At 40.5% G+C, this 15,843-nt stretch overlaps 1 protein-coding gene across 13 annotated transcripts in view; it reads left to right on the forward strand.

The window, feature by feature from the left end:
* Positions 1-15,843, forward strand: part of LOC106029605 (protein mono-ADP-ribosyltransferase PARP12-like) — a 46,008-nt gene that overhangs the window by 16,863 nt on the left and 13,302 nt on the right. For 6 of the 13 annotated variants that reach the window (XM_066990306.1, XM_066990310.1, XM_066990314.1 and 3 more), the window contains exons 1-8: positions 1,860-4,390; positions 6,144-6,276; positions 8,839-9,091; positions 9,171-9,314; positions 9,657-9,725; positions 10,294-10,395; positions 12,669-12,792; positions 13,955-14,124. In XM_066990306.1, coding sequence (XP_066846407.1) covers positions 4,227-4,390; positions 6,144-6,276; positions 8,839-9,091; positions 9,171-9,314; positions 9,657-9,725; positions 10,294-10,395; positions 12,669-12,792; positions 13,955-14,124 — 1,159 coding nt within the window. In that variant the 5' untranslated portion in view covers positions 1,860-4,226. Of the gene's footprint in view, positions 1-1,711; positions 4,751-4,786; positions 6,068-6,143; positions 6,279-8,838; positions 9,092-9,170; positions 9,315-9,656; positions 9,729-10,293; positions 10,396-12,668; positions 12,793-13,954; positions 14,125-15,843 lie in introns of those variants that run through there. The other 7 variants (XR_010828582.1, XR_010828584.1, XR_010828585.1 and 4 more) reach the window with 5 other exon arrangements.

Below are 15,843 nucleotides of genomic sequence, written 5' to 3' on the forward strand. Positions count from 1 at the left end.
CCAGCATCCAGATGTGTATGGTTCATAGTGATAGTTTTGCATGAGTCCCATAGGTGGAAATCAACATAAGTTGGCAATTCATTTCACCTAAAAGACTGCAAGATGAGTGCCTGTATGTCTGTGAGTGGCTGAGTCTTAACATATCAGTTTCCCATCTGCAGAGAGGGGGGAAAAGCCTCTCCTCTCCTTTGCCATTGCTGAGCAGTAGCCTGTGGTGCAGAGTCTATCACTATGGAGCCATGAACTTAACTTGGGGGCAGGGGGAGCCGAATGCCATATTGTAACACAAACAACAATAGTAGGACTAAGTTGAAGTCTAATCTTCCCTTTTTAATCAGCAGCTTAAAGTATTAAGGATATCAAGAGACAAAAAACAATAGGCTGTGGAGGCTGGGCGACTGAAATCCGGCCTCAGACCATTCAGAGCGCTTTTTTGGAGACTGAGGTCTCACACTGCTGTGAATATGAAAGAGCCTGGCAGCCAGTGCAGAAAAGGACAGTAGGTGAAGAGAAGTTGTTCCTCAGGACTGAAAGTCACACAGAGACAGGGTGATTGTGATTTTGTTATAATCACGTGTTGCCTGCTGCTGAAGTGCAGGTAGAGGCATGGGAAACAAAAGCGAGACCAGAAATGCGGAAAGATCCAAGCCAAGCCCCCAGAGAAAGACCAGCCACAAATGACCATGGCAAGAGGAAAACTTGGCTATTTAGGTAAAACCCATGGAATCCATTACTCCCAAAAAGATGTCCTGATCCATCTGATGTCTTTATGCATAAAACCCCACGAATAAGTCCATCAGCATCACCAGCCCAAGCTTACCCGTTAAATCTTATTTGGAATTTAGTGATGGGCACAACAGGACCATGTGCAGGGCAAAGAAATAACACTGTAATAAACTTCTCCTCCAGTTGTCCAAACTCTGCACTGCAAATAGATCAAAATATTCCAGCAATTTTGCTTGTTCCTGTTGCGTAACTGTAGCATCTGGTTAGAGCTAACTGCATGAAAAATAAATTTGGGGTCTGTAACACTTGCTAACCAAATTGAATGTTAACTATGCCAGATCACAGTGTCACAGTGTTTGCCCTTAGGCCATTTTGTGGAAATTGGTGAGGAAGAACTTTCTGAGACTTTAAGTCTCAAATGCCAGTGCAGGAAGTCAAAAGATCCTCCCAGTAAGGAGAAATCTCAAAAAGCTAAATGAAGATTTAGCTTTAGAAGAATCTCTTACTCCCAGAAAGATGTTATGATCTATCTGAACTGATGTCTTTATTCTTGTGTAACTCTCCAGGGATAATCCATCAGCAACAGCAGCTCCTGCTAACCCATTAAATCCTGTTCAGAATTTAGTGATCACTCCAGGAGAATCATGGATGGTGGCTGAAGGAAAAGCCAGTTGTAAGGAAATGAGTAACTGTTTTCTATAGTAGTAAGCTGATGAAGGTCACTTCTTTAAAATGAACAACGTGATAGTTCATTTGGTTAGCAATTGTTACAGTCCAGTTTTTTATTTATCACACAGTTAGCTCTAACCAGATGTTAGAATTACTGAAAAGGAAGGAGCAAAATTGCTTTGTTCTTTAACCTGGAAGAATAATTTAATTCAGAAGAAGAATTCTAAATACAAACGTGGTTTAATGAGATTGGAATTTAAGCAGTTCCATTTTGTGTACCACTAACAATACTTATTTTTTTTTTTTTTTAAAACAGGAATGTAGTCTGTTCTATTCCAAAAGGTTCTGTCTCCCCTGCGTGAATGAAAACCTACAGTCTTTTCCTTTGGAAATACAAGAAGATATGGATAAAAGAAAGCCCCAGCAAAAATCCTTCCCTGGTAAAAATATGGATACAAGAACATAAATACTGAAGGACAAGAGAGAGAGACAGTTCTTTGGCTTAGCTTTCTGCTCTCTCCTTTTTAAGACTATCATGTTGCTCCTTTTAAAGAAGTGACCTTTATCAGCTCACTACTACAGAAAACAGTGACATATTTCCTTGCAGCTGGCTTGGCTTCAAGCATCATCATGCAGCAGTTGCAGCACCAGCAGTAACGCCTTAAGGTGTTGAAAAGTTAGAAAGAAAGGCAGACAAGCCTGTTGTCACATGTCAAATGCATGTAGTAAAAAACTAAACAGTGTTAAAGTATAGGAACTATGTCCAAATTTCTCATTTGTTATTTTACTGTTTTGTATTGTTCTTGACACTCCTACAGTGTTATGAAAAAATCAGGGAGATTTATCCATTTGGTATATATAATTTGGTATATGTCCAAGAAAGTTAATATATACCAAGTGTTAACCTGACAGTGCTAGCTTGGTAAGATTACAGTAGGAAATGAATTCAAAGCTTTATTTTCAAGTCTAAAATAAAACTGTTGGGAGAAAATGTCATAGATACCTACAGAAATACCTGGATTCAAGATCCTAATCTCAGTAATATCACAGCATTAAGACTTCTGAAGGTAAGAGCATTTATAATGTAATAAAAAAATTTTAAATGTGATGCAAGTCTGCAGTCACTTTCTACTCAATCTTCCAGCCCATGTCTGCACAGCAATAGGAGATGTTAAGGACCCTTACTACGTCTAGCTTAATCTGGAAATAGAAAGGTTCAGCTCCTAAGCTCAATTCTTTCCTAAACTGGGCAATTGAACAGCTACAGTAGAGATCTGAGGAACAGTTTCAGTCAAAAAAAGAAAAGAAAAAAGCATAAAAAAATTGTTAGGGAAAAAGCAATTTGTTCAGTTTAAATATTAGTTTCATGATTATCTGTGTTGACATTGACTTAATTACAAGGAAAATTTAAATTTAAAACTGTGTATCTGTTAAAAAGCAATCAACGTAATGAGATATTTTAAAGTTCTTTAAGACTTTCTAATGTCTTAAAATCCTTCATTCTGTTTTTACTGAGCCCAGGATATTGGTTTCCCCTGTTGGAGACTGGAATTTCTTGCAGTTAGTAAGAGTAGCAACGATGGACCTATTAGTACATTTTTCAAGCTCTGGTTGCTTTAAGACATAAAAAACATGTGCATCATTAATTGCCTAAAAAAGTTACATGTTAGAACTTAATATTTCAGAGTCCTTTCTGTATTATTCTTTCAAAGAAAGTGATATAAAACTTATTTAAAATGAATAGTATTAAACTTCAGTTTCATGTTAGACAACCCTCCCCCCACTTTAAAAGTTGTAGTGTATCCTCTTTGTACAAATAACAGAGGCATACCCTATGCTCAAATCAGAATTCTGAAGAGTGAGGTGCTATAAATGGAATCATATTGCCTTTCCATCTTAAAATTGTAGGTATAAGCTGACAAAAAACAACATACTTATGTGAAATCATATCATGTGTTTATACCGGCAAATGGCTTTCTCAAACATCATCTAAGTGTTTATTTCCTTTATTTCACAATGTTTGCAACAGGTTGTATTTTAACTCTCAGCCTGAAAGTAGGTTTTAAAAGCTTGGCTAGAGCAGTTCACACCTCAGTAAGAATTGAGCCTTTGGGTAGTATGGTGTGCAGGCATGCTACGGGCCTGGAAGGTGTACCCACTGTGTGCTGGGAAGGTTCTCTCTAGTCTCTGAGCTGTTTTCCCTCCCATTCAAACTTCTCTGTGCCTTTTAAGGAAAGCGCAGTTAACTCATTTATTCATAAATATTATCTTTGCAATCACAATCTAAGAATCATTTAAATCCCTCAGAAATTACTCTACCTTTAAGTACTTAAGTTCAGCTGGAGGGGGGAGTAGAATCCCTATTAAAAGGGGGAAGAATCTGAAACGACACAATCTTTGATTTGGCCCTGTACACCTAGTTTGTTTAAGTACAGTACAACAGAAAATGCTACGTTAAGGACACCTCTGCTTCACAGTTACCCGGTTACACACACCTTTTAGTTGAAGAAAAACTTACTTCCAAGCAAATACCACAAAATGGTATGCTCTGTGGGTGTGTGGGTGTGTGGATGGGTGAAATGTTGTGCCAAGGGTGAGGCGAAAAGCAAAGCAGCCCTGAAAGACAGGTGCTGCTGGGGATGGGGCTTCATTTCCTGTCCGCAGCACCCCCTTTTCTGCCCTTGTTGGGGGATGCGAAGGGCAGGCCAAGCAGCCTTTCAGGGGATTTGTTTTCTTTCTTTTTCCTTCCCCGGGGCTAACCGAATCTGGTAGCTATTAGCTAAGTAAATAAACAAACAAAAAAGTCAGGAAAATGAAACACAAATGCAGAAATGAAAATGGAAAGCAGTTCAATGAGAATGAACTCGAAAGAAGAATTTCCTGTCGGAGGCTTCTGTTGCAGCTCTTGGTCCTGGGGTGTTATCACCGGCCTTCTGCCTCTACAAAGCAGTTCCTCACACGCTCAGATGGGAAGGAGTTGGAGAGGAAAGGCCCGGTGTGTATCCAGATGGTACAAGTGAAATACTAGGCTGCTAAAACTCTGTTACTCTTTGTTGCTTTGCTGACTTGGTAAGATAAGGCTACGTAGGATTTGCAGTTAGAAATATCTTCAGGTGCACATAGGCACCCCCACTGGAAGAACAGAAATATGCAATGATTTCCTTTGTCATGCTGGAGCACTCCTGGGCAGCCTCCTACCCTCTCAGTAGTGCTAAGCGTTTAAAATTGCCTTTGTGTGTATTAATAACTAATACAAGGAAGAATATGCCTTTCAGGTGTATTTAGGGGACGAAGGGATGTTGATTAAAATGAGGAGACAGAAAGAGGGCTACATGGACCACATGGATCAAGACAGGTTAATTTTTAATTGATTTTAATCAAGGTTCGTTTCCAGATCTTGCATCCTTTTTTGTTGGAAAGGAAAACATCTGTGCAAGTTACTGGGGTCTTCCTGTTCAGTGAAATCACGACTTTTAGTCAAACTAAGTCAGCTTTTAACTTGTGTCTGACCAGTAGCTTTTCATTGCTTTTTTTTTCTAAATGTATTGCTAAACCACAGTTGATGAGTCATCATAGCATTTCTGGGCTGTTTCAACCTTTGACTTAGAAATGAATACTCAAGTGATATAGATTGTTGTGTGGCTGTTGGTGGCATCAAGTGGGTGCAGAATCTAGTATCCTTAGAAGATTGTTTCTCAGGACTGGCAATGGCATATTCCTGCCCTTCAGACCTTGCATTCTTATTTATTTGGTTACAAAGCAATGTGTCCTACAGTTGGGTGGTGAAATGTCTACATAAAATTGTGTAATGTAATTCAGCATGTCAGGTAAAATGTTATCACAATCTTCAGTAGTTAACTAGGGCCTAAAAGGAAAAACAGAACAGAGGTTTGAGTCTGACAGGGTAACAGGTACTTATTGGTTGAATATGTCTAGCCTTAAGGCTATATCAAATTATGTTTTTGAAGGGCAAGCTTTCAGGAAACTATTTTACTGCATTAAATTATTGCGTAGATATACCTTATTTCTCCTCATACCATTGATTTTGAAATATCTTTACAAATACATGCAAAAAATTAGAATCTCTCTTTCTTTGTAATTCATACTCACTAAACATGTTTATCTTGAGTTAGTAAGTGGTGCCAGCATTTCACTAGTGTCCTTTAAGCATTCCTTTATCCAAAACTCCAAGTTCATGAACTTCCATGGATGTTGTGGTTTGTTGTTGTTTTAAAACTTCCCACCCAGTAGAGATAACATTCTGTTGTGTTCAGTTTCATTATCTCTTTGTTTTGGGCTCTCGGACTGTTGCATCTTTCTTTACATGCCATCCCTAAGACAACATTTTACATGCACGAAATCGAGCTCATTGCAACTTCCCTCACTGCTGACGTATATCCTCTAAAATCAGCATTCCCTCCAGCTGTTCAGGTTGTGTGACTTGACTTGCCTCTTACTGGAGAGGAAGAAAGTGTGGGGCAGACAGACTTGGCTTTGTGTCTGTGCTTTCTTACAAGTGGTCTGGCCACATTTATGTTAAAAATGGGGATAATAACAGTACTGTATTTCAGAGTGATTATTCTGCTTCCTTCATACTCTTGCTAATTTATTATCTGCATGTTCACAGAAGCTTTTGCCGAAGTGCTTTTCTCTCCATGTTTTTTATCAAATTGTATGTTATCTAAGGCTCTTTAAACCAACTTGACTGAAAAAGTGAACATCTGATATTTCTGTCTATTTTCTTGCAGAGCTTGTAGGTACTCTCATGACATCAGCAGCGCTGAGAACAAAAAAGTCCTAAAGACCCATGAGTTGTCTGGCCTCAGTGAGGATGAACTGCGAGTCCTGCTTCTCCAAAATGACCCTTTCTTCCTTCCCGATGTGAGTTGTTCTGATTTTTTAAGCTTTTGTTTATTAGGAATAGGAAAGGGTAAGAAAGAAGGTGGGGGTCTGATCTCAATTTCAAGCTCTTAAGTTATACCAGAAATATTAAGATTAGTCTGAATGAACTATGAATGGGAATGGCTGTCTGTGAAAGCACCAGAAGAAATGCTAAAGAGCAAGGGTTGTAGAAATGCCATGTACTGATAACTAAAAAAACATAACAGCAATAAAACTGTTAAACACAGAGGAGCATCTTGCTTGCTTATATAGCAGAAGGCCTGCACTTGGTTTAGGCCTTGTCACATATGACTTGTCAGCAGAAGAGCTACCCTCTGACAGCAGGAAACGTACAGCAAGCTTCCATCTGGCCTGTTCTGTGTGCCATTCCTCTTCCTGTTAGCCCAACAGGATGCCCATAACGTTACTCAAAACAAGCAAACAAAAGACGTCAGCAACTTCATCAGAGATTTACAGATGGTGAAGTAAGCAAGATGGAGGTGAAAGATCACAGTCACCATACATGCATACAGGGTATAAAGGCCTAGCAAAAAACCACATTTGTTGGCTCTTAGCCAAGAGATAATGGAAACTGGGAAGCAAGCAACCCTTTTCTTGTCCAGCCTACATAGGCCTGCATGTTTTGATGCTCATGGGCATAGAAGAGTGAGAAACATCTGTGAGAAAATGACCAACTGACTGCAGTCAGTTTCATGTAAAATCTGCTCCTTCAAAAGTGCACTGAGGCTTTCCTACAAAAACTGAGGTTACTTTCCTACAAAGCAACCTGTGTTCAGTTTGTATGTAAGTAATTGATTTTGTTAAGTTTGGCCGAACAATGCAATCTCTGGTTTTGTGTGCATGTGCATATGGGTAGTACAATTTTCAAAGTACTGTTTCAAAGCCAAGAGTATCCTATTCTGGCTACAGCTGTTCCTGGTTAAGAAATTACTGGAGTACTGCCTGCTGCTCTTGTCTTTTGGAAGTTATAGTCTCCGCAGATCTGTTGGCATAACAGTTCTATTGTTTTCTTATTCCCTGCTGTGACAGTGATGGACTTTGACAAAATAGAGCATTTTTTGGTGTTTTAAAATATGTCATGCTGGCAGATTCAAGGAGCATAATGGTGATGAGCAAGGAGGATTAATAATCTTCATCCAGCTCAGCTGCATCTACAACCTAAGTGTTTCTTGTTTAGTTACTCCCAGTAATGAGCAGATAGTATCAGCCATCATTGATTGGTATTACTCTTACACTCTTATCTGTAGATCTGCCACTTCTGGAGGGCATCAATAATCGCTGCTAGTAGAGCACTGTAACTCCTGTTACTGAGTAAAATAGCTCAATCAGTGGAAAACATTGACTTAGGCCATTCTACAACCTGAGAGCTGAGGCAGGGGTATGAAAGCCTGCTTCACTTTTCTTGCTTAGAAATGCTAACTGCATGTGTGCCTGCTGACAAATGAAAACCCTCAAGCAAAAAGAATCTTTTTTCTTCTGTGGACTGAACTTGGGAGCAGGGTAAGAAAAAGCAACAGTACCCCAGAATCAGGATTTTCTTATACTTTCCCTCGCCTTCTCTCTGGCTCTCCTTTTTCTTTTTGCTGGCAAATGCAAGGGGCAGTGTGTTTTCTTGCTGCAGCTAAATAGTGTGTTCTCAGTTTAATTGAGGCACAGCTTTGTTCTGGTTTTGTGGTTTATTATGATGCTTTTTACAAGAAGACATCTTATCTGTCCCTTCTGATGCTGTGGGAACATGTGACAATACAGCATCAGACAGACATCTATGGTGGGGCCATGGCATGCTGTGCAGAATCCCCATCCGTGGTGAGGTTCAACACTCTTGCTGTTCTTCACAACTTTATAGTATTTTTCCAACAAACAAACAAACAAACAAAACACTAAAGCTATTGGCCTTTTACCCATACAAAACTGAATGTTTTGTATAGTACACCAAGGTTGACCGAGAACATTATGCATTTATGCATCTCCATAGGAGCATGGTCTTATAAATGGTACATATAGGTTGTATTGTTGAAGGCAGTCCATGTTTATGTTCACAGTATGCTCTCCTGTTGCTTGGCTGTCGCTAGTGGTAACCTACAAGCCTCTTCAGCCAAGGCCTACAGGTCTAAGCTGATGAAAGAACTGGAGCATCTTTCCTATGAGGAGAGGCTGAGAGAGCTAGGACTGTTCAGCCTGGAGGCTCAGGGGGATCTGAGCAATGTGTACAAATGTCTATAAATACCTGAAGGGAGACGGCAAAGAGGACAGAGCCAGGCCCTTCTCAGTGGTGCCCAGTGCCAGGGGACAAGAGGCAGTGGGCACAAATTGGCAGACAGGAGGTTCCCGCTGGACATCAGGAACCCTTCTGTGCTATGCGGGAGACTCCACAACCTCTCTGGGCAACCTATGCCAATGAACATCACCCACACAGTACAGAAGTGCTTCTTATCAGTTTTTCTGCCATAGAAGCTGAATGCCTGTAGATAACAAAGAAAAAAATCACTGAATCTACTGTGCTTCTCCATTTTGTGTTGTATCTGTTCTCCCTGTTTATAGGTCTGCCAATTTTACAACAGAAGGGATGGTGTCTGCAACCAGAAAAACAACTGCAGCAGGCTTCATATTTGCCGACACTATCTCCAAGGGAAATGTAAATTTTTTGTATGCAAGAGATCCCATAAGCTGTTGGATGAACACCCGCGGAGAGTGTTGGAAACTGCAGGCATTGATGCGAAGATAGTTTCAAACTTCCAAATTATATATGATCACAAGCATGTGGAGTTCAACAAGGAACAGAACAAGGAGAAAAGTAAGTTGTAAGAAGAAATGGGTTTAAATAAGATTTTGAGATTGACAGACGTAGAAGCTGTTCTTTCCTTACCTCACAGCTAAACCCCATCGTCACTTCCGTGTTTACAACTACAAGCGAGTAGAAACATCGAGGAAAAAGCAGGCAGATACAAACAGCGAAGAACAGAAGCTACCTTTAGAAACCACAATGGGCTCTGGGGTGCATGTACCACCTTCGAAAGGTGAATCTAAATAAATACCAATGGTTTTTCCTATTTCACCTCTTACAACATGGAACTTTTTTTTCCGATTCTGCTGTTGATCTGCATTTGGGAATGGAGTAAGTCGTGGCTAAGTCATGTGGGAGGGAGAGCTGCCTTCTTATTGTGTGTAATATTGCTATCGAGTGGCTGCTGATAGTTGTGACTAGCTGGAATTTTTAACTGTTACTGCTGATCTGTCAGCAGTGGAGTGCCCTGTAAAATGATCTGTGCTGAATGTAATCCTCAACACACAAATCGGGATCTTGCCAGCTAGCTGAGGTTCTGTTACAGCACTGCTATTCATTCAGTCTTCTCATGCAGATCCCAGTAGCAACGAACCTCCTCAGAGCCAACCCCAGTTGCCAGCAGGTGCCAGAGGTAAAGAAGAAGGTATGGATTTTTTCTACTCTCCAGTCCTGAGATCAGGGGTTCTCACCGGGATTTGGTTTCATACAGTCCTACAGCTCCCTGTGGTAGTGGGAGAGCAGCTTATGAGCTTACCATACCATATGCAGAAAGTGTCAGACAGCCTGCAGAGGAGTGTTGAGATTTCTGCCTGAGCATTGTGCAGCATAGCCATGTGTGTGTCCAGTCTGGGGAGCAATTGGGAACAGTTCTGGGCCCATTGCTTCCTTCCTGGGAGGGAGAGGGAGTTGTGTGTCTGTGATCTTTTCCTTGTCCCCAAGGAATGGATACAGCTTTAGCAGTAGAGCGGTTATATTGATACACATTCTAGTGTGTGAATAGGAACTCTTGCATCTCCTGCCCTCCTGGGCAGAAGGGCCTTGGCTTCAAAGGCCTAATTCAGAATACAGGGATAGTCAGATCCTGAAGTGCTTGGCTTGGCTATTACAGTCAACTCCTTGTTATGTGTGGGATCAAATGTCAAATGCAGTATCTTTCTCATGGGATTGTTTTCACAGGGTAAATAAAGGACTGATGTGTTCCTTCTTGTTAGGTAAAAAAGACGATTCCTCTGCGAACACTTTGAAGGACAAGAAGGAAGATAACAGTGACGAGATCTGCTTGTTCTATGTCTGGAAGTACTGCAAACATAACGGTAAGCCTTACAAGAAATAATAGTATTTTGGAGAGCAGTGTCTGAAGAGGCACTGTCCACTCAATGGCTCTGACTAGTGGAGGCACATGGCGTGTCAGCACCTCAGCATTGTCCATGGCCAGTTATACATTCTCACTGTTTCACTTTGTTTCCAAGTCAGTAATGAACTCTGTTAGAACTGCAGACATAATCACAGGAAATTCAAGTGGATACACATAAACCCTCCCTCCTTTTGATAACATGTTTTTGGTCTATTTCAGTCACGTTGATGAGGTCATGCCTTGGGCATGATTTTCTAAAACCCTTTAACTGTTAAATGTTATACTTTCTGTAGCTATTAGATCAATTTAACAACTGGCCTTATGCTGATGGTTGATCATATGTCATCCTTTATTCCTGTTGTGTCTTATGGATGTCTGATAATAGGCGTATTCTTGCCCCATTAAGTCCTTTAAAAAGTGACCTGTTACAACGATTTAAGAAAACACAGTAGTTGTACTATGTAAGCTAAATGTGATTCTTGCTGTGGCCAATAATAGGGATCTGGGGAAAATATAAGTATAAGCAGTTGTATTCAGACACAGTCCCAGAACAGTCTCCTAAGCCTTAAGTGATTTAGGCTTCCTTGGATAAGAGGGATGTAGCATTAAATTTTTCTTCTGGTCAACTTGTCTGGTCACTTTCTAAATTTCTACTCCCTTTCTGACTTCCTGGTCTTGGCAAAAGACCATTTAACTAAGTCAGACTGTGTTCACTTTTTGCTTAGGAAGTACGTACTTAGTTGCTTGAAGATCATTTGGTCTCAGATGCTTGTGTGTGTTTAGCATTTCTGTAGTGGGTTTGTGTTCTTGTAAAGATGCAGTTCTCCCCTCAGAAGCTCCTTTTCTGAATCAAATGAGTAAATTACTCTTTCCCACTTAAGGGCTTGATAATGCCTCTTCTTCACCATTACTTGGAAGAGAGGCAGTGCTTTAAAAATAAATGATGCCTTTTATGGGTACTTTATGAACCATAGAAATGAAATCTAGCCCAGAGAGACCAAGTGTGGTTTTTTTTTTCTATAGCTTTTCAAGTTAATTTAGAGATGGTGCTTTCAAGACAGGGTGTGTTCTACCCCTATCAACAGAAAGAAGGAAAAAAAGAAAAAAGAAGTGAGTTATTCTGTTTTCATAAACAGGGCTAGTTGTCATATATTTTGTGGTCAGAAACGTCAAGGGAAAGGAATGATAAAACTTTTTGGCCCTGTCTCTGCAGCAGATACCCCAGCCTGGTATCACGTTTCTCAGACTCTCTCTGCTTCTTTAAGACCAGGCTTGAGGGTGAAGGTTATGAACTTTTTGACTTGCATGGTGTGAATGGTGTGCCCAGGCTCAAAGCGACTATACTGTGACCACCAAACAGCTAAACCCAACCACTGGAGAGTTAGTGTGTTTAGCCATATGGTGTTTGGTTCAAAAGTTGTGAATAAGAGGTTTGGTCCGTACTCAGATGTGGAGTGCGCATCAGCTACCCTAACAGGGAGGTATGGAGGTCAGACTGTGCCTGTATAGAGCAGCATGCATTCATGCAGAGACGTTAAGGTCTGAACTCAAACTCACAGACCTAAAAAAAGTCTTCCCCTTTCTGTGTAACACAGGTCCCACATATAAGGCAGCTGAAGTTGTTGCTTCCCATGTTCTGAGAAGCAAAGCAGCAATTCCAATGGTGTCTAACAGTCTTGTTAGCAGGACTGTGTGCTACATGTTCCAGGATGAATGTAGAGTCTCTCTTGCAGGATATCCTGTGGAGTATTGCAGTCCTTTATGCTGCCTCATTCGTTGGGCTGGGCCTAAAGAAAACACTTTAACAGTCCATCTTGTTAATGAGCTCAGAAGCTCTAAGGGACTGAGGGAAAGAGAAGCAACTATTTTGGAGTGCCTGTAAACTTGCCCCTTTACAGCTGAGAAACATGGTGATGTGACATATAAACACTAACTTCTTGTCTGTGGCTCTGCTTTCCCAGCTGCCAAAGTCGTGTCCCAGCAAAGAGACAGTTGTGTTTGTTTTTTTTTTTGAATACATTTGGCAGGATTTTCTAGATAATAATAAAGAAAAACACACCGCTATCGTTTCAACACATTTCTAATTTCAGTGGTCTGTCTTTATTGTTCATACCAAAGCCCAGGAGGTAAAGCCAAAGAATGCAAAAAGTGTTTGTTCCTTTTTTTTTTTTTCTTGTCTTGTTTTACTTTCTGTGATTGCAGAGCTCTTGACTAAGTCTGATCTCGTTACAGACAAATGCAGATCGATTCATTACCATTTGCCATATCGATGGCAAGTATTTAATGGGTTCACCTGGAATGACCTTTCCATGATGGAGGAAATTGAAAAGGCCTATTGTGACCCAAAAATGAACAGGTATATTCATAGTTGGACTGGTTGCTTAAAGTGCTGTGGTTGAGCCTATGAGGGAAAACTCTTGATTTCTTCTTAGAGATGTCTGACTTCCATAACTTCTGATTAGTCTGATTAGTCCTCAGAGTCTGGGAGGAATGTACAAAGATGAGGGTTTTTTTTTTCCTTTCTAAAGAGAAAAGTAAAAGTGACTGTATGGAAATATCACCCCATTTTCATCTTCTAAAGTATAACACGTCAGTATCTTGCATTTAAAACTCTGCAGAGTAATAAGAGTAAAGTGGAATTCAGTGCTTAGAGTGTTAGTATTTCAAGTAATAAATCATAACGTATTTTTACTAACTAAGTTAGGTCTCTTAACAGTAGTTCAGAGCTGGTCTGTATTATGAAATGCCCTCTCCCTTTCCCTCTCCCTTTCCCTCTCCTTTTTCCTCTCACTTTCCCAATGTATGCTAGGGTCATTAATTTTTCCTTTAACTCCTTTCTGAAATCCACACTGTAAGTCAGCTGGATTGGTAGGGGACCCCAAGTTTGCCCTTGATAAATTGACATTGTCATTTTGGCTCTTGCCTTTTAAGCCAGAAAATTATTTTGATTTGCTGCTTGACTAGGCTGCTGCGTGGTGCAAATCACAAGCAAGATTCCCAAGATGAGGCCGCCTCAAGTTAATTTTTCAAGACTGCAAAGAGTAAAATTCCATGTAGCTCCAGGCAGTGGGATTTGTAAAACTCACAGTTGTGATTGTGTTCTTTGTAACCACAGAAAAAGAACAAAGCTGATAAGCTGCAGGTGTTTTTGGCAAAGTCAGTAAAGTGCTTACCAGCTTTCATTTTTCTACTGAGAAAAATTGCTGTGTGCATTTGTTTACTGCAGAAATCTTTGCCTGTTGTGTGTGTAGCCCCAGAAAGTCTGTGAAGCTGGCAGCATGTAATATGGCTAGTGACTGAGATGATATTCGCTCTCTCACAGGCCATAGCTCACTTCTGAATGTTGGAAGCAGTTTTCAGAGCTGCCATGCATGCTGTGGAAAATACTCTTATTTCAGGCCTAATTAAGTTCAGACAGTCACATTATATTAAAGAAGATTGCACCAGATTAAACAGGGGATTAGATTATTAAAATCTGTACTTTTTACTGTAATAAACCTCTGAATTTGTCCTTACAGTACAGCAGATAAGAACATTAATTTCCAGACAATGACCTGCTCCTCTTCGTTGCTTCGACGCCTCTCTACACCATCATCTGTCACACAACCCATGTTTGTATTGACTACAAAGTGGATTTGGTATTGGCAGAATGACCAAGGCCAGTGGATTGAATATGGAGAACAGGCAAGTCAACATCCTGTACACCTTCCTCATCCTGTGCTTTGAATCACTCCTGAAGGAATGTGTGGAGCTTCTTCCCTCCACTTCCTTTTACACAAACGAGGTTAATTAAGTAAATACTTGTGCTTGAATTTTAGCATCAAATAAGGGAGGGAAGCTACAGATATTCCTAACAGATGTGGTAAAATGGTGACAGGCTGGAGGGGAAGGAACACGCCTCTTCTCCTTACAGTGAGATTCAGTACAAGCAATTATCTTTCCTTGTACCTGGATGATTTGTCAAATCTGCTTTCTTGACAAAGATCTTGATGGTGAATGCAAGAAGACAAAATACCCTTTTTTTCAGCTTACGTTGACTGTTTTTGATGATGCTTGCTGGTTTCTGTCATCAGATTCCCTTTTGGAGTTGTCCATGTCTTCTACATACTATCCCTGAGATATCTACCTTTTAAAATTATTCAGGAAGTAGTCTTGCCTGTTTTAAGCATTGCCCTTTTGCCTCAGAGATGTAAGGATTGCTGTCTCAAGTCAAACATCACCTTTTTCCTTGGGTGGGCAAATCCTCTTTAATGAGAGAGTGATCTATCTGAAAAATTGCCATCTGATGCTATGGGGACAGACAGGTTCTTTAGGGATCCTGGGCAGAATGAAGATGCTACTAAGTTGTAGTTATAATTGAAGCTTTATTATTCCGCAGAATTTTGTAATTAATGTAGCACCAGGTTTTATGATCAGCATAGCACAGTATTTTATAATCAGCATATCTTACAGTTAGTTAGTGTTTATTCTAAGCATCTGAACCCTCTGCAGGCTGGGTCTGTCACAAATTAATTTGGACAAGCTAGAACTTAACAGGAATTAGGTTTTATTAACATTTTATGGTAAACCACAGAATTAGTTTCTGTGATATTTAGGGATTTAGTTAAAGATTTGAGAATGGCAAGGTTCACATGAGACTTACTGCAAGGTACAGGGGTTTCTTAAACTTAGTTGCATGCTTTAGGGACATTTTTCTTTTTGGTGAATTACTTACCCTTTTGTTTCATCGGCGTATTCAGCAGATGATCGTTGAATCTCAACAAGTCTGGCCTTTGGTGAATTACTCACTTTCCTCTTTTTGCAGCATATGCAGCAGGAGTCTGCCCTGAGAGACATGCCAGCTTAGGGGGAGTTTTGGTTCATAGCCCACTGCTATCCTGAAGAGCTCAAGGGGCTCTTTGCTTATGACCAGTATTTACAGGATCACAAGACGATTGACTCTTAGTACTTTTACGTCCTGGTTATGAGATAGACAAGGAAAATCTGGTATTTTCCACCAACTCTGACATTCTGGTATCTTCCAGAATGTCCATTTCTGGTACTTCATAGACTCAGCTATGATCCAGGCCATAAGGGTTTGAAACATGATCAAGGAGTTTTGTACTCACCTGTTTGTACTCACCTGTTACACCTGTTGCCCATTGACAATAGAGGAATGATGTAATGTTAGTTAATCTTGAACCACAGCTGAGTTTGGGGGAAGAGCTACTCCACCAAAGGGTCAAATCCTAACACTTGGCATGCAATATAACAATCACAATCTACACTTGGAATACTTGGATTATGAGTCACTCGGTCCTTGAAGGAAGCATACCATGGTGGAGGCATCCCTGGCTGCTGGGGAATCATGGGTTTTGGCATCCAGCAGCAGCTCCAGTCCACGTCCCACTTAGGACCTGTAGCTGCT

Source organism: Anser cygnoides, chromosome 1 (genome assembly GCF_040182565.1).
Source record: "Anser cygnoides isolate HZ-2024a breed goose chromosome 1, Taihu_goose_T2T_genome, whole genome shotgun sequence".
NCBI lineage: Eukaryota > Metazoa > Chordata > Aves > Anseriformes > Anatidae > Anser > Anser cygnoides.